Source organism: Lynx rufus, unplaced genomic scaffold (assembly GCF_022079265.1).
Source record: "Lynx rufus isolate CCGP_SWC_20201006 ecotype Redwood Valley unplaced genomic scaffold, mLynRuf1.p SCAF_14, whole genome shotgun sequence".
Taxonomy (NCBI): domain Eukaryota; kingdom Metazoa; phylum Chordata; class Mammalia; order Carnivora; family Felidae; genus Lynx; species Lynx rufus.
In genome coordinates this window covers 31,668,892-31,690,722 of record NW_025814828.1, presented here as the reverse complement: position 1 = coordinate 31,690,722, position 21,831 = coordinate 31,668,892, and the positions used below count along the sequence as shown (strand labels likewise).

Sequence of the window (21,831 nt, the reverse complement as noted above, 5' to 3'; positions counted from 1 at the left end):
ATGGAGGTGGAGATTACAGTGATGCGCCCCTACATCAAGGAATACCAAAGATTTCTGGCAAGCGCCAGAAGCCACAGATGAAAGAAGGATTCTCTCTTATTGGTTTCAGGAGGGAACATGGTCCTGCTGAAAACCCTGAATTCAAATTTCTAGCCTCCAGAACTGTGAGACAATACATTTATGTTGTTTTAATCTACCCAGCGGATGGTACTTGTTATGACAGGCCTAGAAAACTAACATAATAACTTGTGTGAGTTTCAAAATAAGAATAATCATATATGAACTAATGACATTTTGCTAAATTAGTCCCTGATTTTCTATTTTTGAGACCAAATGTTATTCCACCCTGGGTACTAGAATATATTCCAGTTTTAGGAGCAATATTTACTCATTATTTTATAACTGTTAAATTCAGCCAAAAAAGTTAACATAGTCTAGACATAATAACAAAGAGTAAAAAATTCACAAAGTTCTGTCCATTACATTGAAAAGATCCAGACTAATGATGAGTAAATGCCCTCCCCCCAGAAATGTAGCTGATATTTACACTAAAAGCAAAGAATAATCAAGAGCGTTCATAATTCTCACCCCGCTATCATTTTTAATACCTTTTGATGTATAGCATGAAAATTGTCATCTTGCAAAAATGCAAATCAAACCACACTGGGATACCACCTCAAACCTGTTAGGATGGCTGTTATTAAAAAACAATAGTATGTGTAGGCAAGGATGTAGAGAAAATGGAATAGTGGTCCACTGATGATGGGAATGTAAACTGGTACAGCCACTATGGCAAATAATGGGGGGGGGGGTTCTCAAAAAATTAAAAAATAAAACTACTATGTGATCCAAAAATACCACTTTGGACTATATTTCCAGAATAAATTAAATCAGTATCTTAAAAAGATATCTGCATTTCCATGTTAATTGCAGCATTATTCACAATAGCCAAGATATGGAAATAACCTAAATGTTCTTCCACAGAGGAAGAGATAAATAAAATGTGATATATACAATGGAATATTATCCAAACGTAAAAAAGAAGGAAATCCTGACATTTGTGACAACATGGATGATCCTAGAGGACATTATGCAAAGTGAAATAAGTCAGACAGAGAAAGACGAATGCAGTGTGATCTCATTTATACGTGGAATCTAAAACAGTGAAAAATAGTCTTGTGGGAATTAAAATCAATTTCACTGCAAAGATTAATATAACTTGATTACATCTGAAATGGGCAAAGGTGCAAAAAGTAAGAGAGGTGTATGTAGCCTGTGATTGCCAGTGGACCAAGGGGCAAATATGTAAACTAAAGAGGTACTTGATTCATTGTTCATCCAGAAAAATGTTTTCAAAGGAACTGAATCTAATAAACCTTTTTTTAATTGCTAGTTTCCCCAATAATGAGAAATGAAGTTTATAATTATAAATGTGTATACTGAGGATTGTTTTTTTTTTTTTTTTAGTGCTTATTTATTTTTGAGAGAGAGAGAGACAGAGTGAGAGCAGGAGAGGGGCAGAGAGAGGGAGACACAGAATCCCCGAAGCAGGTTCCAGGCTCTGAGCTGTCAGCACAGAGCCCAACGCGAGGCTCAAACTCAGGAACTGTGAGATCATGACTTGAATTGAAGTCGGACACTTAACCGACTGAGTCACCCAGGCACCCCAATATACTGAGGATTGTTGATGCACATATTATTTAGGGACAGAATTAAATTTCTTGAGTTAAAACGTTGTTATACTTTTTCCTTGGGTTCCATATTCCTCATAATAAAATATTTTGTTATCAAGATGGTCTCAAACTTGTTAATACAGAATAACAAGGGAAAACTAAAATAATATTACCTGTCAAATCAATGAAAAACAAGAAGGTAATTTTCTTAAATGTTGATTTATTTATTTTTGAGTGAGAGTGTGAGCGGGGAAGGGGCAGAGACAGAGGAAGACAGAGAATCTCAAGCAGGCTCCATGCTGTCAGCAGAGAGCCTGATGCAGGACTCAAGCTCATGAACTTTGAGATCATGACATGAGCCAAAACCAAGTCAGATGCTTAAGTGACTGAGCCACCAGGTGCCCCAACGAGAAGGTAATTTTAATGTGAACCAAGTGGTAGCACCTTAAAAACCATTTCCAGAATGAAGTGTACATGTGAACTCTGCATTATTTTTTTGACTTCTTATGAGTCTTAACCTCTTTTAAAATAAAAAGACACTTAAAAAAAAAAGACAGTGTCAAATGCTGGGGATGAGAAACTATTGTGAACCACGGAGAAGAATGAACTTTCTATAAAATAATAAAACAAAAAATTCCTCCAATATGTAAAGGTTCCTGAGGTGACTAAATTCAATTAATTTCATTAATTTAATTCTGCAAATTAATTAGTAAGTGATCACTACCTGTCATTCTGAAATTCATTAATAATCATCTGTAAGGCAAACAACAAATTAAAGCTTTCTCTGACTTATAAGTGCAGAGTCCTGGGGCGCCTGGGTGGACCAGTGGGTTAAGCCTCAAACTCTTGGTTTTGGACAGCCTTCAGCTCAGGTCCCAATTTCAGGTCATGATTTCATGGTTCACCCACGTTGGGCTCTGTGCTGACAGCGTGGAGCCTGTTTCAGATTTTCTGTCTCCCTCTCTCTCTGCTCCTCCACCCCCCTCAAAATAAATAAAGATTAAAAAAATTTTCAAAATAGAAGTGCAGAGTCATACTAACTCCACTCATCTTTGCTTACACTTGATATAAACCTAGGGACTACATAATGTACCTCCAATATGAATATTTCCACTGCACTGGAGGCTTTTTAGCAAACTTCATGCTCATCATTCAGATGTTTAACAGAAATCTCAAATTTACAGGTCCCAAACTGAGCTCTTGATACCTACCCTCACACCAGCTCTTCTTATAGTCTCCTCTATCTCAGTTAATGTCACATCCTTAGTTCCAGTTGGTCAGGTCAAAACCTTTAGTGTCATTCATGCCCTGCTGTTTTCCTTATGCCTCAAATAGTAGTAGTCATTAGCTCCAATTTAAAAAATAACCCATAACTGAACACTTCTCTCCACATTCACTGGTAATACTCTGGCCCAAGCCGCTATCACCTTGGTCCTGAATTAGTGTAATGACCTCCTAACTGATATTCCTCTCACATCACATGCAGGTATCAATTCCAGGTAGATTGTACATATAAATATAAGAGGTCGAGACAAGATATTTTTCTAGAAAGAACAGTGAAGTTCTTAATGACGTTGGAGTATGGAAGAACAGGAGAAAACAAAAAGGTAGAGAAACGACATTAAAATTAAGAATTTAATTTTGTTAAAAGACTCTATTAAGGGACTGAAAGGGAAACTCACAAGATAAGAAGGAATATTTGCAACATATATAACCCACAAAGGTTTGTATCTAATATATATAAAGACTCATAAAGATATAAAGGAAAATACAAACTAACAGAAAAATGGTGAAGGGACATGAACGGGCACTTCAAAAAAGCCTATATCAAAATGGTCAATAAATACATGGCAGACACTCAACCTCATTAGTCATGAAGGAAATGTAAATGAAAGGTATATTGATAAACCACTTTATACACATCAGAATGGTCAAAATTAGTCTTACCATACCCACGTACTTGAGAATGTGAAGCAATTACAATTCACGTACGGCCGGTGGGAGTGTAAATAAATACAACCAATTCTGAACTCTGTCATCATCCACTACATTAAAGTGATATTGCATTCCTATGTTTGTACCCAAGAAAAATAGGCATAAATATGCAACAAAAGCATAAACAATGTTACATACAACACGTTTCATAATATACCAAACCGGGGGAAAAAGACACAAAAGTCTATTAACAATAAGAAGGATTTTTTTTTTGCAGGAACGAAAATAAATGAAGAATCGTACATAGAACAACATGAATGGGTCAATAAGTCCTGAATATCATTCAAATATGAGTGAAACAAGCATCAGAGAAAGTTCTGAATAGGAAAAAAGGAGTACAAAATTTATAATTAAAGAAAAAGACCATGACCTCTTAAAATGACCATTCATATCTCAAGTATATCACAAAAAATATTACCAACACGAAATAGGAACAGAACATTATAATAAAAAAAACCACATAAATCAAACATCCAAACAACAACAAAAATGGTCTTGGATGTTGACAGCTGACCTGAAAATTCAACAGAAAGATTGGAAGATAAATTCAAATAAATCTAACTTAATCCAAAAGCACAAATGTTGGTAAAAAAGGCCAAACTATAAGAAAATTAAAATAGCCCCCAAGTTCTAAAACTAAAACATGGCTGTTTTAGGAAGAGACAAAATAGAGAGCATAATCTGAGACTTCCAGAAACTGAAAATCATGTGTTTCCATATTGAAAGGAACCCCAACCACCTAGATAAATGTATGAAAATAGAGCCACACCAATTTATAGCATTAAAACATTTTAAAGACACTGAGTACAATTAATGGCCAGACAAACTTCCAAAGAGGATAAGGATCCATAATAAGGCTGGCTCACAAAATAGTTATTATCAAACATGTTTTAATAATATGTAATTTTCAATTATACACAGTACAACTTGGATCAAAAGAAATATGCTTTAGAAAACCATGTACAAAAGTAACAAGAACTTAAAAGGAAAGAGAAAAGGTGAGCACCTTTTAGTGGAATGAAAAAAAAACACATGATTGTAAAACTGGTTGAGCTAAACATTTTCACATAAGTGTATTCGATTTGTTACATACACATATAGTTTTCATACATTAATATATTTTTAAAATGAGAAAAAATATACAACTAGAAAGACATTTGTTAATAACTTGAAGTAGACACTGCTGCTGCCCTACCCAGTTCCCCTAGAAGATCTTCACCAGTTCTCTAGCCCCAGACTCCAACCTCTACATGTCGCTGTTCGTCTTCCATCTGAGACCTTCAGATGATTCCCTTGGGCCCTGCTGTCTCCTCAAGTGTACAGATAGTAGAAGTGCCTGGGAGTTTATACCTCTTCCCAAGGAAGCCTATAGTGACTAGTTTGGGGAGTTCAAAAGCTCAGCATCTTGGCATCAGGACAAACTCTGAGATGTCATTTATGCTCCAGAGCTGTCTGCAGGATCAGATAAAGTCTGGGACTGTACCTGCAATCATGAGCTTGCGTACTTCCTCCCTTTTCTTATCCTGCTTCCCATATTCTCTTACTGATTTTTCTCACTGAGATCACTTCCTCAACAAATCACTTGCTACAGATTTATTTGGCTAACAGATCTGGCACTGGGAGAAATCAACATTCTTCTGGTGTACTAAGGGAGAGAAATTAACAAACAGGTACTGATTTGCCCACTAGTGTGCATACTCTTTAAAGGCAGGAATAGTGACTTGGTTACCCCTATGTACCAGCATCGAAACTGGTGCCAGACACGTAATAGGAACTCAACTATGTAAATATAAATGGTCATATCTCAAGGGCATGCACTATTAGCCAAGTGACCAAGTATTCTCCACTGCCCACTACTTACCCTCTGCTTTGCTTTGACCAAACTTCAGTCGGCCTTCTATCTTTCCCAAAGGCCCCTGAGCTCTGCTTGTTCCCAAGCCTGAGCAAGTACAAAAAAAGTGCAACATGCCTCCTTTCTCTGCTTCTCCTGGGAATTGGCTTACCACAGCATTGCTCCTTTTCCTATCTGTCCCCACCAGTCATTTTCCTTTCTATGTCCAGTTTTCCCTCCAAAGACTCTGCTTAACTCTTCTTGTCCCACCTTTATCTTTTACTGTTTGATTGTGAGATGCTTGCAGATTTCTGAGATCAGCATTCTCCAACTATTTCAATAGTTCCTTTCTTTCCCTTGCAATAATCATTTTGAATAAAGGCCTCTCTATACTAAGCCCTGATTTGTTTTTCTTTCACATAAGTTTTCCATGGGGTAGTTTCAATATCAAACCTTCCCTGGAAAAGAAAATCAATGACTGAAAATATATTTATGTCTTATCAAAAAAGATCAGGTGGATTATAACAATATTCTTTTAGAAAAACTTTTTTCTTTACATGAAATAATTTTATCTATTAAATGGAACTTACTTGCCAAGGTCACATTGTACTTCTGGTATTGTGGTTGGTTTTGGTAATTCAGTAGTTAATCTCAGTAAATACCAAAACTCCAGAGCCACATTAGGTTGAAAAACAATGCTGGTGGAGAAAAACACACAAAATCTTGTCAGTGACTTTAGTTTGTGTCATAAACCTGGCAGACAAAAATCCTAAATAGGTGGTTTCAAGTACAATATTTGACAACTGTTCTGTGACAAATTCTACTCTTGTTGTAGATATATTAAAATTTTTTCATTTTTGGTGAGAAAATCACTTTATTATTCAGAAAAACAGTGTCATCATTAATATCTGTTTAATAAATGCCTGTTGAATGAATGAAAAATGTTTAATGAATTCAAATGTCTTGCAAGAGCTGTAACAAGCGAAGTCCTGCTTTCTGTGATTAAAGCCAACTTAGTTTGTTGAATAGAACGCATGTATATTTTCATGCGAAGGCTACCAAGTGACATGCAACTCTGGAGAGCTTCCCTTATAGTCTGCGTGTGCTCACCTTTGGGGGAAACAGAGACAGAACCTGTGACTGTCTACAAGTAGAACCAGAAAAAAAACTAACTAAATAAAAAATCAATAAAACCGGGCTGGCATCGCAGCTCTGTCATCTTTTATATGAGGAGACTTGAACAAGTCACTTAAAATAATTTTGAAGGCTTAATTTCAGAGGATCGACAATAAAATATAATGCTACACTCCCACCATACCTTTCATCTCTACAGCCCGGAGTTGCTGGAGAATACCGTGCCACATACTTAGTACATTCTAGTGGATACAGCTGAAGTTTCTTGAGTCCATTAAGAGCAGCATTTGATAACTGCACATCTAAGTGAATAATTCTCTTTTTTGGATTAGAGAGAGGTATTTCAATGCAAATGCTCTCCTAGAATTACAGAACAAATATATAATCAGCTCTTAGTGTCAGCACTGAATTAGTATTCTACAAAAGCAAATGTAATGAAAATTTTCACACAACAAAAGGCCATTTGTTTCATTTTTCTGCTTGATCTACTATTGAATATATCTCACTCACCTTTAATCTCTTATATGTTTTCCTTGACTAGTTTTGGCAAATGGTTACATTATTATTTTTTTTTCAACAACAAATACTCCAAGACATCCATCTAGCTAAATGCTCAGGAAAGTGTAAAATTACTTCTAAAATACAGTTTTCTTCAATACCATTATTACCACGAGGTCCATTTGTCAATGTTTCCCCTAGCTGTGGTACTCAAACTTTAGCATGCATAAGAATCCTCTGCAGAGGTTGCTAAAACATAGATAACTGGTCCCCTACCCGAAAGATTCTGATTCAGTAGCTCTGGCATGGGGCCTGAAAATATATCTTTTCTTTTTTTCTTTTTCTTTTTCTTTTTCTTTTTTTTTCTTTCTTTCTTTCTTTCTTTCTTTCTTTCTTTCTTTCTTTCTTTCAGAGAGAGACCGAATCATAAGCAGCCTCCAGGCTCAGCATGGAGCCCCACACAGAGCTGGATCTCACGACTGAGATCATGGCCTGAGCCGAAATCAAAAGTTGGACACTTAACTAACTGAGCCACCCAGGCGCTCCCCCACCTCTTTTTAGAAAGAGAGAAAAAATGTATTTGTTTTTTTGAAAAATTTTTAAAGTTTATTTTTGAGAGGGCGGGGGAGGGGCAGAGAGAGAGGGAGACACAGAATCCAAAGCAGGCTCCAGGCTGTGAACTGTCAGCACAGAACCCAACATGGGGCTCGAACTCATGAACTGAGGGATCGTGACTGGAGCCAAAGTCAAGACGCTCAAGCGACTTAGCCACCCAGGTGCCCAGAAAATATGTATTTCCAAAAAGTCCTATTGATTCAGAGGATACAATCTGTAACATCAGCATTGAGTACTAGGGAAAATCTGAACTAAGAAGACAAATTATGCTGATAATACAAACTATCTTCTTGTTTAGATTCCTTCCTTCTATTCTGGTTTTTCCTGTCCTGCCCCCTAGCTACATCTACTCAGCCCTGGAAGGCACTCTTTACGTTCCAAGTTCTTGATCCCCATGCTGGACTTTTCTGGCTAATGACTTATATTTCATCCCATTACAGCCGTGATCTCCATGACTTTAAAGACCATTAATTGAAACAAAAGTGTTAAAGGTGATTAGCAGGCAGGACATATCTCAATCTTAAGCAAAGACCAGTTGTCTAAAATGCCTTACCCTAATGAAATAGAGAATGTTGGACATTTCATTCATAATTCAAAGCGTGGTAATGGATGTACTTTAGGACTTGGAGGTATTTTGAAACTTATCAAATTAAAGAGTGACAAAAACAACCTTGAGGTTAAGCTGGTAGGTACAGGTGGTGATGGGGAGAGAGTTATTCACAAAACATATCTTTAAGATAGACATTACAGCTTCATCCAAGGAATGAACATTTGCTTGATTACCAATATATAAATAAATGAGTGGATAAATGTAACATTTGGGGGGAATAGAAATAGCATTTAGTATGGTGAACATCTGGTAAGGAAAGATGAAAAACAAGAATATATACAAATTTACAACTGAATTGGGATATCATTTAAAAAATTTTTTTTTAACATTTATTCATTTTTGAGAGATAGAGAGAGACAGAGCATGAGCAGGGGACGAGCAGAGAGAGAGGGAGACACAGAATCCAAAGCAGGCTGCAGGCTCCAAGCTGTCAGCACAGAGCCCGATGTGGGGCTCGAACCCACGAACTGCTAGATCATGACCTGAGCCCAAGTCAGACGCTTAACTGACTGAGCCACACAGGCGCCCCATGGGATATCATTTATTACAAATCAGATTTAATTATACATGCAATGGAAAATGGCCACTGCCAATAGTTTCAGAAGATATTAGAATCATGGATTCTAAAATATATGGGCGTTTAAATTGCTATATTAAAATAATCAATGTTCATAATCATAAAGAAGGAAAAGTAAAAATATAAAATGCAAAAAACCCAATAATGACATTATGTCACAAAGTTTATAATTTCATGAGACTGTTATAGAATTTAGCCTTCTAGGAAGTTTCTAAGGGTCAAACAGATCAACAACTAAACCATATGACCAGGATAACAAATACCAACAACCATATATTGGCCTAGAAACTTTGCCCAGGTCTTTAGACAGAAAACTAAAATGAGACAACGTTGGACTAGACATTTGTCCTGGTCTATTACTCAGATATTTCTTAGAGATGATCGGTGTCAGTCTATAGTAATGCCATAGCTTCTTCTTCATAAAAGTAAAAAGTGATTTTCAAAATGTTTTCACCACAACCTCAAGGAATTAATTTTACATCACAACCCGGCCCACATACACGTACCACTGAAAAAAAAGATTCACAAAACATTCCTTACTCTTCCCACACATGACATTTTCTGATACTTTCTATTTTCTTTTATTCTATTTCTTTATTATGTAATTTTTAAAATTTTTTAATTAAAAAAAATTTAATGTTTAATTTTGAGGGAAAAAGAGAGCATGAGCAGGGGAGGGGCAGAAAGAGAAGGAGACAAAGAATCTCAAACAGGCTTCAGGCTCTGAGTTGTCAGCACAGAGCCTAATGCTGGGCTCAAACCCACAGATCGCGAGATCATGACCTGAGCTGAAGTGAGGCACTTAATGACTGAGCTACCCAGGTGCCCCCTACTCTATTCTATTAAAAAAAGAAATAATAATAATAATAATAATAATAATAATAATGCTCATTTTGACCCACTCATGTTTTGAGATCTATACAATAAAACCTCTGCTCTAAAGAGGAAGGAAGTACTGGAATACCAAATTGTTTCATGTCTTATCACATATAAACTTTGAGCTCAAAGTAAAACAAAACCACTTTCAATCTAGTGTGATCTCTGTGAACTACAAGCCATGTAACAGAAGCATGCCCTAGTGTTACAAATGTGTTAGGACCTTCTGCACTTGGCCAAATCTCAAGAGATGAAAATGAGGATGCAGCTCTGGGGCATTTGTGTAACAGTTCCTCTTTGATACGTCCATGGCTGAGAAGAAAAGCTGGTAAAAGCAAGATAAGAGGTACCAGCCAGATGTCCAAGGCCGGATACTCCCCTTGCATGCTCTTGGCTTCTGTAACCTTGTTCGCCTCCTGCCTCCACCAACTACCCAAGTAGCACCATTGATAAATGCCCCCTCCCCTTTTTCTTTTTTCTCTTGGACCCCCTCCCATCCCAGCCATAAAAGGAGGCCAGCCAATGCCAAGGTTTGGGACTCAGTCTTTGGAGGTGACTCCACTGGGCTGGCACCGGTGCACAATGAACAGTCTTTCCTGATTCCCCGAGTGCGTGTGGCTTGTCTCTTCCTGGGCGTGGTGTACTTGCTGTAACATTTTGGAGCATTGGCTGGGAAGCCAACAGCTGCACTAGCCCCTTGAGCCACCGTTGTCGGTGGCCAGCAGACAGGCCACTCTTCGAGGGCCCCTGTGACAGAAAAGAAGGCGCACCGCTGGTGACTTCACTGGACTCTGACCCTTGCTGGGCTGGCCATAGTCCGCCCCCACTGCACTCGGATGGACTCCAGGGGGAATCAGAAAATTCTGCCTGGATGGGACATCGGACCTGGTAAGTGTCCCCAGGGACCCAGGACCGAGTTCAGGCCCGCCCTAGAGGCAGAAGGGGAGCTTGATCACCTCCCAGGTGACACAGTCTCTGCATAGCACAGGGAAGTCCTGGGTGGAAGTCTGCAATCTGTGTGAATGTGTGCGTGAGTGCCCGTGCTCCACGGTCTCAGCTACGGAGCCTGAGTGGGTCCTACCCTGCAATTCCGCGATGACCTCATACAGTTCAAGGCAGAATCAGGTTCACAGAGGCCTCATCCGAGTCAGGGGTTTATACTGACCTGCCAATGCTAAGAGGCATCTAAATCCCCGTGAGGGGAGTGGCCAGGCAGACGAAGTGACATCTTCCCTTGTGTTTGTCCTGCAACACTGTACATTGGGAAGGATTTATCTAGAATACCAGGATGGGGGAAAATTCCTCAAAACCAACTGTTTTGGAATGTATGATTAAGAATTTTAAAAAGGGATTTTCAGGTGACTATGGGGTCAGATTGACCCCCAGGAAGTTACACACTCTCTGTGAATTAGAATGGCCCATGTCTGGTGTAGGTTGGTCCCCTGCAGGCACCTGAGATGTCCCCACAATCTGAGCTGTTTATAAAGTAGTTAGTGGAGACCTTGGCCACCCAGATCAATTCCTATATATGGATCAGTGGCTGGAAATAGCCCAAGTCAAGCCTACTTGGGTCTGGCTTGATGTTAATAGTAAGGGACAATGTAGGGTCTTAGTGGCACAGGCCAAGAAGAAGACCTCATAGCAGAAAATTCTGCCCTCCATCCTCCAGGAAAATTCAGAAGTCCCTCCATTTCCACCACCATATGCCCCCAGCGCCCCATCAATCAAGGAAGGGGAACCTCCCCTGCCTGATAATCCACCCCCATTGGTCTCGGCTCTGCCAGCAGTCAGACCACCCCAACCGGGGACACCTCAACTGGTAGGAAGATGCCTTAGGTCCGTGGCTCAGGGTCCAAAGCCCCCAATGGCAATGCAGATGGCATTGTGGGAGACTGGGGGCCACCAGAGAATAGGCCCCAATGGGACCTTACAATAGGGGGGATTGTTTTTCTACTACCAACCGTTCTCTACTACTGACTTCCTCAGTTGGAAACACCACACGCCGCCCTACTCTGAGAAGCCACAGGTGATGACAGATCTCCTAGAATCCATAATCCAGACTCACCGCCCTGCTTGGGTCAGCTGCAAACAGCTTCTTCTTACCCTTTTCAACACGGAAAAGCACTGACAAATTGTCCCCAAAGCCAGAAAATGGCTCCAGATTCAGGTACGAGATGGGAATCTAGATATTGAGGCTTGGGTATGGGAGGCTATGCCCGAAGAAGAGCCCCACTGGGACCCCAACACACAAATGGGAAGGGCCAGACTAGAAAAATACTGACTCACCTTCCTCCAGGGAATAAAATCAGGGGCCAAAAAGCCCACCAACATGGCAAAGGTATCTGAGGTCTTACAAAAGCCAGAAGAGAATCTGGCTGATTTCTATGAAAGATTATGTGAAGCCTTCAGAGTTTACACTGCATTTGACCCAGAAGCCCCTGAAAATCAGTGCATGGTCAATGCTGCCTTTGTGGGACGGGCCCAAAGTGACATTAGACAGAAGCTCCAAAAATTGGAAGGATTTGATGGAAAAAATGCCACAAAATTATTGGGAATCGCCAACAACATTTTTGTAAACTAGGATCAAGCTGCCAGAAAGGAGGCAGACTGAAGAATGAAACAAAAGGCAGCTCTCCTGGCTGCCGCCTTGAGGTGACCACCCCCTCCGGAAGGGCCCCCACGGAAACCACGAGGGATGCAAGAACAAAGAAGAAGGGCGCCACTGGGATGGGATCAATGTGCCAACTGCAAAGAATTTGGACACTGGAAAAACGAACGCCCCAAATGCCAAAAAGGGAGACCAAACACTTCTGCTCCACCCAGCCACTACCAGCCAGGACCACCTGAGGCTGACCTGAATGGACTGGCAGGAGTGGACTCTGATAAGGAAAGACCAGGTTCTATCCAACTAGGCCCCTATGAGCCCATGGTCAAAATGAAGGTGAGGGCCAAACAATAGACTTCATGGTGGACACTGGGGCCGAACACTCTGTGGTGACATGCAAAGTGGCACCTCTGTTGGGTCGAGAAGTCACCATCGTAGGAGCACAGAGGTGTAAACCCAAAGGCCATGTTGTGGTCTCCGACAATGCCAGCTGGGGCGTCACCAAGTAGTGCATGAATTCCTGTACCTACCTGACTGCCTGGTCTCACTGTTAGGTAGAGACCTCTTAGCCAAGTTGGGTGCAGATAACCTTCTCCTCAAACAGACAGACACAATTGCGCCTAAAAGAAAAGGCTCAACCCATGCTTTTGTCCCTGACGATTTAATGGGAAGAAAAATGGAAATTATATACTTACCCTCCCGGGGAGCCAACTGTGGCCCCCGAGCTAGAAGCTGAATTCCCTTCAGTTTGGGCAGAAGGAAACTCCCTGGTCTGGCAAAAAACCATCCCCCCCGATATTAATTGACCTAAAGCCTGGGGCTGAACCTGTCAAAATACACCAATATATGATCCCACAGGAGGCACGCCTGGGGATCCAGACACACTTGGACAGGCTACTCAAATGGGGACTTCTAAAATGATGCCAGTCCCCATGGAATATTCCCCTGCTGCCCGTGAAAAAGCCTGGGACAAATGATTACTGCCGTGTACAAGACCTGAGAGCCATTAATGAAGCAGCCTTCATGTTGCATTCAGCATTGCCTAACCCATACACTCTACTAAAACTCATACCCTCTGAAGCAGAATGGTTCACATGCCTAGATTTAAAGGACACCTTCTTCTGTCTCCAACTAGAGCCTAACAGCCAACCCGTATTTGCTTTTGAGTGGGAAAACCCTACCACATGGGCAAAGGAACAATTCACTTGGACTAGACTGCCACAAGGATTCAAAAATTCACCAACCTTATTCAGTGGGGCACTAGCATCTGATTCAGCCAGGTTTCCAAGATGGAACCTAGCATGTGCCCTCTTCCAGTATATGGACAATCTCTTGCTAGCCAGTCCCAAGCAGACCCAGTGCTGGGAGGGAACCAGAGCCCTACTCAGGCTATTAGCAGAGGCGGGATACCAGGTGTCAAAGAAAAAGGCACAGATCTGCCAAGAGGAAGTTCAATATTTGGGCTTCAAAATTACCTAAGGCAAACAGATGCTGGGAGCCAAAGGGAAACAGGCAGTCTGTGCCATTCCGGTTCCCACTATCTGCTGGCAGATCCAAGAGTTACTGGGAGCAGCAAGATTCTGTCCAATATGGATCCCAGGGTTCTCAGAGTTGGCCAGACCTCTATACAAAGCACTAAAGGGGGAAGAGAGAGCACCCCTTTTCTGGGGCCCTAATCAAGAAAAGGCATTCAAAAGTATAAAAACAAAACTCACAGAGGCACTGCTCTTGGGACTCCCAGATATATCATAAGATTTCAACCTGTTCATACATGAGAAGAATGGGGTGGCTCTGGGGGTTCTCACCCAGGAATGTGGGCCTTGGCAAAGACCAGTGGCATACCTTTCAAAGCAGATTAACTCAGTTGTGGCAGGATGGTCACCTTGTCTGAGGACCCTGGCAGCCACCACACTTTTAACCAAGAAAGCAGACAAACACGTTGGGGCAAAACCTAAACCTTAAGGTTCCCCATTCTGTCATTGCCTTGATGGATGCCAGAGGGCAACACTGGGTAACGCATGCTCGGATGATACAATATGAGGGATTGCTACGTGAGAACCCATGAATAAGATTGGAAGCCATAAAAACCCTAAGCCCTGCCGCTTTCTTGCCTGCAGCGACAGGGCCCTCAGAGCATGATTGTCTAGAAGTACTTGATGAAGTCTCTTCCAGCTGACCAGACCTATCAGACAGGCCCTTACGAAATTCTGACTTCATCCTGTATACCAACAGTAACAGCTTCATCAATGAAGGCAAAAGATATAGTGGTTTTGCAATAGTCTCTGATTTTGAGGTCATAGAAGCAAAGGCCCTTCCATAGGACGACAATGGTCAGCCCAAAGAGCAGAACTGTGGGCCCTAATAAGAGCACTGGAACTCAGTAAAGACAAACAGGCCAACATATACACTGACTTGAGCTATGCCTTTGCCACTCTACATGTACAAGGGGCTCTATACAAGGAGAGAGGACTTGTGAGCGCATGAGGAAGAGAAATAAAAAATCGGGAAGAAATCCTAAAACTATTAAGGGCAGTCTGGGATCCGAGGGAGGTAGCAGTCATCCAATGCAAGGGACACCAAAGAGGAAAGGACTCTGTCAGAAGATAACCGATGAGCTGACATCACAGCTAAACAAGCAGCGGGAAAACAGACAACACCCTCAAAAATCATGCTGGCCCTGGAACTGCCAACTTCCCCAAAGTACACAATCCAAGAAACAAAACAGGCACAGCACAGCAGAAAAAGGAGGCCAGACAGAAGACAGATGGTGGGTACTTCCAGACCAAAGAGTCTATGTACGGGAGCAGCTAGCCCACCAGGGGGTTCTCCAACAGCATGAGCTCACCCACCTAGGAAAAACTGCCCTTGAAACCTTATTAGCCGTTACTCTGTAATTGCTCAACTCCCATCCCTCTGTGCCTCTCTCAACACTGCCTCCTCTGTGCTCAAAATAATGCCAAACAAGGCCCCACTGGGCCCATGGGAATCCAACACTGTGGTCATGCATGCTTCGGCATGCTTCAAAGGTTTAGAGGTAGATTTTACCGAAATGAGACTCAGTAAGGATACAAATATCTTTTAGTAATCATCTGCACATTTTTGGGCTGAGTTGAAGCCTATCCCACACGCACTGAAAAGGCAAGAGAAATAACCAAGGCCTTGCTAAGGGATCTCATTCCCAGACATGGAATGCAATTAACCATAGGCCCAGCTTTTGTGGCCAAGGTGGTATAACAAGTAGCCAAAACCCTAGGTATCCAGTGGAACGTACACACAGCCTACCGGACCCAGAGTTCAGGGAAAGTGGAATGTATGAACCGGACCCTTAAATCAGCCATGGCAAAACTATGTCAGGAAACTAACTTGCCCTGGACAGATATACTACCCCTAGCTCTTCTCTGAATATGCTGTACACCCCAGGCAAAAATAGGATTCTCCCCATTTGAGATCCTATATGGAAGACTCCCTCCACTAGTCAAATTCAAGGGGGACCTGACAGAGCTAGGGAATTTAGAAACACAAAAACAACTCCAAGGACTAGGGAAAACTGTACTTGAGATACATTAGATGGGTGAGAGACAGGATACTTATTTCCCTAGGAATAAGTGTATACCCCCACAAACCTGGGGATCAGGTTTGGATAAAAGACTAGACCACTTAAACCTACCTGGAAGGGACCTTATTTAGTTGTGCTAACTATGCCCACAGCTCTCCAGGTTGCAGGACTTATTGCCTGGATCCACCATTCTCAAGTAAAGGCTTCACCACCTGTCACCTGACAACCACTTGAAATGGAAAGTAACTGCTAACCAGAACAATGCTCTACAGATCACCCTTAAGAAGACAGCAACCGAAAAGCAGCCTGCAGCCAACACCTGAGAACTCTCTGTAACCAGAAGCTTGAGGAAATCACCAAGCAACTTAAATAAATTATAACAAATCATTTTCTCTCAGATTTCATCGCCATCCCCTACCTATTTCTCTTTGCATACTTGTTGCCAAACTCTTTGCTGTAGGGCTGACCCAAGTTACTCCTGCAGACTGGCGCCTCAGTCACAAACTCTTGTTAGCCTTCCTCTACTTACTAGTGTCAGGATGCCTTATTCTCTTTAGATGTATATTATCTGAGTTATGATTGATGTCTTCCTCTGCATGTTGTTCTCTGCCTTTATAACCGTCTCCTACCCCAAGATGGGATCGCCCTATCTCCTGTCCCTGCTACACATACTCCTGTTCCTAACTTGTTCAAGAGGAGTCTTCTCATTCCCACCATGCAAATGCATGAGTTATCATTTGCCCTTGTGCCCTAAAGGCACAAAGAGTCACTCTATGCTTCTAACCGTTGAACCCCATCTACTGTCTTCATGAGGGACAAACTTCGGGGTTGCACTGCCTGCTACCCCACTCGGCCTCCTAAAGAGGCCATTTCTCCCCATGTGCCCTTCCCGACTCTTGCTCCAACCCCTCCCCTCTGTGTCAATTCCTGCTCCTCCGGTCTGCAGAGATAAAACGACACTAACACCATACCCCTGTGCCACTGTGTACCCCCGCATGCCGAATAGATATTATGATACCAAGAGGGTCACCCCCCCCATACCAGAAATGGAAAACTTATTGGATGGGAAAAATTTAAAAACACACACACACACTACTGGGGACTGCCTGATCCAACCTGCCCTGATGTTCCCCATGACTGCTGGGTCACTTCTGACCTGACCCTTCAACCTCCGACTGAACATAAATCAGACCAACTTGTCTTAGATCCCCATCTAGATCAAATGTTCAACACTACACATTGCCTCCTCAATGATACCAATCCCAGCCTGGCCAAGCCTGTTGGCTCTGCTTGTCCACAGGAACCCCCCATTACACAGCTACTCCGACAACACAGGCAACTGTAAATGTTACCCTGTTAACTAAAGACCCACACCCCCACATGGTGAGGCCTGTACTAATGGGAGTCGAACTGTCCCAAACAGCTCCCAGGTGCCTGACAAACAAAATTGGAAAAGAGCCAGTTGGCAATCTGACCATTGGCAAATGCAACCAGACTCTTGACTGTCAGAAATTCAGTCATCTTCCTATAACCCAACCCTGGTGTCGACCCCTCCCAGGGCTTCTCTTTGTATGTGGGTCGGATGCCTACCTGTGTCTACCAGCCAATTGGATGGGCATCTGCACCCCAGCCTTCATCACTCCTCAGATAAATATTGTACCCAACAACCAGTCTCTTACAGTACTCTTCGCAGCATATACTCAGTCCAGAAGAACCATTCAAGTCATACAGCTGCTAATTGCCTTAGGAATAACGGCAGAGGTGGGCACTGGAATAGGAGGAATAATCTCCTCAACCACTTATTATCATGAATTATCCAAGGACCTAACAGATGACATAGAACAGGTTACCAAATCTCTGATGGTTTTACAAGACCAAGTAGACTCCCTAGCAGTGGTAGTCTTACAAAACAGAAGAAGGCTGGACCTGCTTACTGCTGAAAGAAGAGGACTATGTCTCTTCCTAAATGAAGAATGTTGTTTCTATGTCAACCAATCAGGGATAGTCTGAGATATGGCCCAGCAGTTAAGGGAGCAAGTCAACAAATGAAGACAGGAACTTGCAGATTCATGGAACTCTTGGAGCAACATATGGAATCGGGCATCCTGGCTCTTCCCCTTAGCTGGTCCTCTCCTAATGCTTTCCATAGCCCTCCTGTTTGGTCCTTGTATTCTTAATATGCTAACCAGGCTTGTTTCCTCTTGCCTAGAAGCTATAAAACTCCAAATGATGCTCCAGTTGGACCATTCTAGCTGTTGCTACTCTCCTTTGAATTACAAAGAACCCTAGCTGCCTCACCGCTCCCTTCAACATCCCTGTGCAGCAGGAAGAAGCCAGAAGCGTCTTCGCCCCTCTTCCCATGGCAGCAAAGGGTTCCCTGACGCCCACAAACGGATTTTTCTCTAAGTCTGCCACAGTAGCTTGAGAATTAAGAGGGAAGAATGAGAAGAAAAGCTGGTAAAAGCAAGATAAGAGGTACCAGCCAGATGTCCAAGGCCGGATACTCCCCTTGCATGCTTTTGGCTTCTGTAATCTTGCTTGCCTCCTGCCTCCACCAACTACCTGAGTAGCACCACTGATAAGTTCCCCCCCCCCTTTTTCTTTTGTCTCTCAACCCCCTACCATCCTAGCCATAAAAGGAGGCCGGCTGATACCAAGGTTTGGGGTTCAGGCTTTGGAGGTGATTCTGCTGGGTGAGCACCAGTGCGCAATAAACAGTCTTTCCTGATTCCCCGAGTGCATGTGGCTTGTCTCTTCCTGGGCACCGAGTATTTGCTGTAACATGGCAAATATCACTACTCGATCACTTCCCTCTTACACAGTAGGTCTGGACACCCCCTCACAATTGAGCAGCCTTACAGAAAGGAATCATTAATTGCTTTGAACTACTGGCACTAAGAAGCACTACAATCTCTAGAGAAAGCCTATAATTGAATTCTCTGGGGTCGTCTCAAAACCAGCAATAGACTCAATAGAAATAAATGTTTCATTATGGTAAAAAGCTTTAAGTTTCCAATTAACAGTGCTGTATCTCTAGGGCGCCTGGGTGGCTCAGTTGGTTAAACATCCAACTTTGGCTCAGGTCATGATGTCATGGTTTGTAGATTTGAGCCCTGCAACTGACAGTTGACAGTGCAGAGCCTGCTTGGGATTCTCTCTCTCTCCTCCCTCTCTCTGCCTTTCCTCTACTTGTGCTCTCTCTCTCAAAAAAATAACATTTTTTTTAACATTTTATTTTTTAAAAATCTTTTAATGTTTTTATTTTTGAGAGGGGAGGGAGGGGCAGAGAGAGAGGGAGACAGAAGATCTGAAGTGGGCTCTTGCTGAGAGTGAAAAGCTCCATGTGGGGCTCGAACTCACGAACCATGAGATCATGACCTGAGCTGAAGTCGGACGCTTAACGGACTGAGCCATCCAGGTACCCCAATAAATAAACCTCAAAAAAAAGAGTGCTGTATTTCTAGTCTGGTAAAATATATGTCAAATTTACTACAACATTATAAAAAAATAATTTCTAGCTTTCATTATAGTTTGAATATTTTAAGTTTAAATAGATAAAAATCCCCAAATTACACCTTTAAAATCAGTATTGTATGAATAATCCCTTTTAAATATACACCTGCCAAGATACTGTCAAAATTAATTTGGAAAAGATTAATTTTCTAACCATATTTCTTAAGGCCATAAAAGTTAGATATTTTATTAAATATTTCATGCATTCAATAAGTTAAAGAGATTTTTGTCATTCATCATTTGATGAGATGATGAAAATTTGTAAGTTTATTCTCGAAATACCTTCTTTGTGTTATCTATATAATCCAAAAATGCATAACTATTTTCAGCATACAAAAGAGAAGGTATAAAGAATTCATCTGCAAAAATGGTTAATAGTGTTATTATCTAAGCCATCCTGCCACCCCCATTCCATTTTATGACAAATAACTCTCATCAATAGGAAGTATAAAGTCAGCTGAATTTCTGTGCATGCTTTCTCTATATAAAAAGTGTGAAATATTTGGCTGGTACATGTCTTCCCAATGTCATATTCTTCTACTTTGATTAGCTTTTTTTTTTTTAAGTTTATTTATTTATTTTGAGGGAGAGAGAGAGAGCACACAAAAGTGGGAGAGAGGCAGAGACAAGGAGAGACAGAGTCCCAAGCAGGCTCCTTGCCATCAGGGCAGAGCCTGATGTGGGGCTCAAACTCACGAACCCAACTGTGAGATCATGACCTGAAATGAGATCAAGAGTCGGATGCTTAACCAACTGAGCCACTCAGGTGCCCTTTAATGAGTGGTTTTATAAGGCTTTTTATAATTAAATATATATCAGTTTGGATTTTTTTTTTTTTTTTACAAATTCAAGTGAAATAGTGACTATATGCAATGACTTCAAAACTGTCTTTTGTCTTCACGTGGCCTCTTTTAGGTGCAACAATAGACAGCATTCCTTTGTAAGGTGTCCAGTATTTTTCTCTGGATTGTACTTAAGGAATGCTTTAGCTAACATAATGACTGATTTAAGAAACTGCTTCCATTTCTCATAATTCTTTTGCAAAAGTAATAAATTATGAATATTTAATCCTGTGGAATATAAGTAAAGATTTTAAAGCATGAAGGCAGTCATAAGATGCTGAAATTTACAACACTGAAAAAATTCAAATACTCAGATAAGATTGGAATACAATTCAAAATATGTACAAACAGATATATTGAATTTTGCAAATTATAAACTTTAGCAGAGGAAGTTTGAATAGCTCTATTCATCTTAAAACGGATATAAAATCTTTTCAGCATCTAAATATAATTGATAAGTTTATTATTTTCTTAAAATAGCAGAGGGGCGCCTGGGTGGCGCAGTCGGTTGAGCGTCCGACTTCAGCCAGGTCACGATCTCGCGGTCCGTGAGTTCGAGCCCCGCGTCAGGCTCTGGGCTGATGGCTCAGAGCCTGGAGCCTGTTTCCGATTCTGTGTCTCCCTCTCTCTCTGCCCCTCCCCCATTCATGCTCTGTCTATCTCTGTCCCAAAAATAAATAAACGTTGAAAAAAAAAAATTAAAAAAAAATAGCAGAAACATTTTGAGAGATTTAAAAACAGAAATTAGATCAGGTCATTCCCCTTCTTTCCACCCTCTAGTGGCTTCTAATTGCACATGGAATAAAATCTCTTATCTTGCCCTCTGAGGTCCTGCAAGATGTGGCCCTGCCGGCACCTCTGAATGAAAGTCACCCCTTGCCATTTCTGTCCAAGCTCCAGCCTCACAACAATCTTTTCTGCTCCTGGGATGCCTGGGCTCCTTCTTACTACCTCCCTTCCCAACAAGCTCATTTTGTTCCAAGGGCTTGTACATTTGTTAATTGCTCTACCTGGGTACATTTCCCCAGTCCTCATGCGTCCCTCAGTGAAACTCTGGACAATTTTTGTGGGTACAATTGTCACTAAATTTAGCTAAGGCATTTATTATCATGGTAACAGATAAACTGGATGGACTCTTCCACTACTGACCTCCAAACCTGGCAGGATCTCCCTCTTCCAACCTGTTGCTAACTCAGGATAGTTCCCAATGCTGGATCAGTCTTATTGTCAGATGTTTAAAAAGGTACAAAATCAATCAATACTTTCATTTCCTACTGAATGAATGCTTTTACCGATATTTCCTCCTGGCACCCCCTCCCTATCCTGGGGACATGTAGTAATTTTTCAGACTGCTTGTGAGGAGGAAGGTAGACATAACCTGCTGTTTTCAACTTCCTTGCTCTAACTTTTCCTGCAATCACCGCACTAATACGGCTCCTTCAGGTTACAGGATGCAGATGGGAGGTGAGGTAAAAGAACAAAGGCTATTTACCTAATTGATATGGA

At 41.6% G+C, this 21,831-nt stretch overlaps 1 protein-coding gene across 1 annotated transcript in view; it reads right to left on the bottom strand.

Annotated features, from left to right (window-relative positions):
- Positions 1-21,831, bottom strand: part of CFAP47 (cilia and flagella associated protein 47) — a 544,467-nt gene that overhangs the window by 115,058 nt on the left and 407,578 nt on the right. Inside the window, exons 54-55 of the mRNA XM_047075775.1 lie at positions 6,818-6,993; positions 6,090-6,197 (exon numbers count right to left, since the gene is read on the bottom strand). Coding sequence (XP_046931731.1) covers positions 6,090-6,197; positions 6,818-6,993 — 284 coding nt within the window. The remainder of the gene's footprint in view (positions 1-6,089; positions 6,198-6,817; positions 6,994-21,831) is intronic.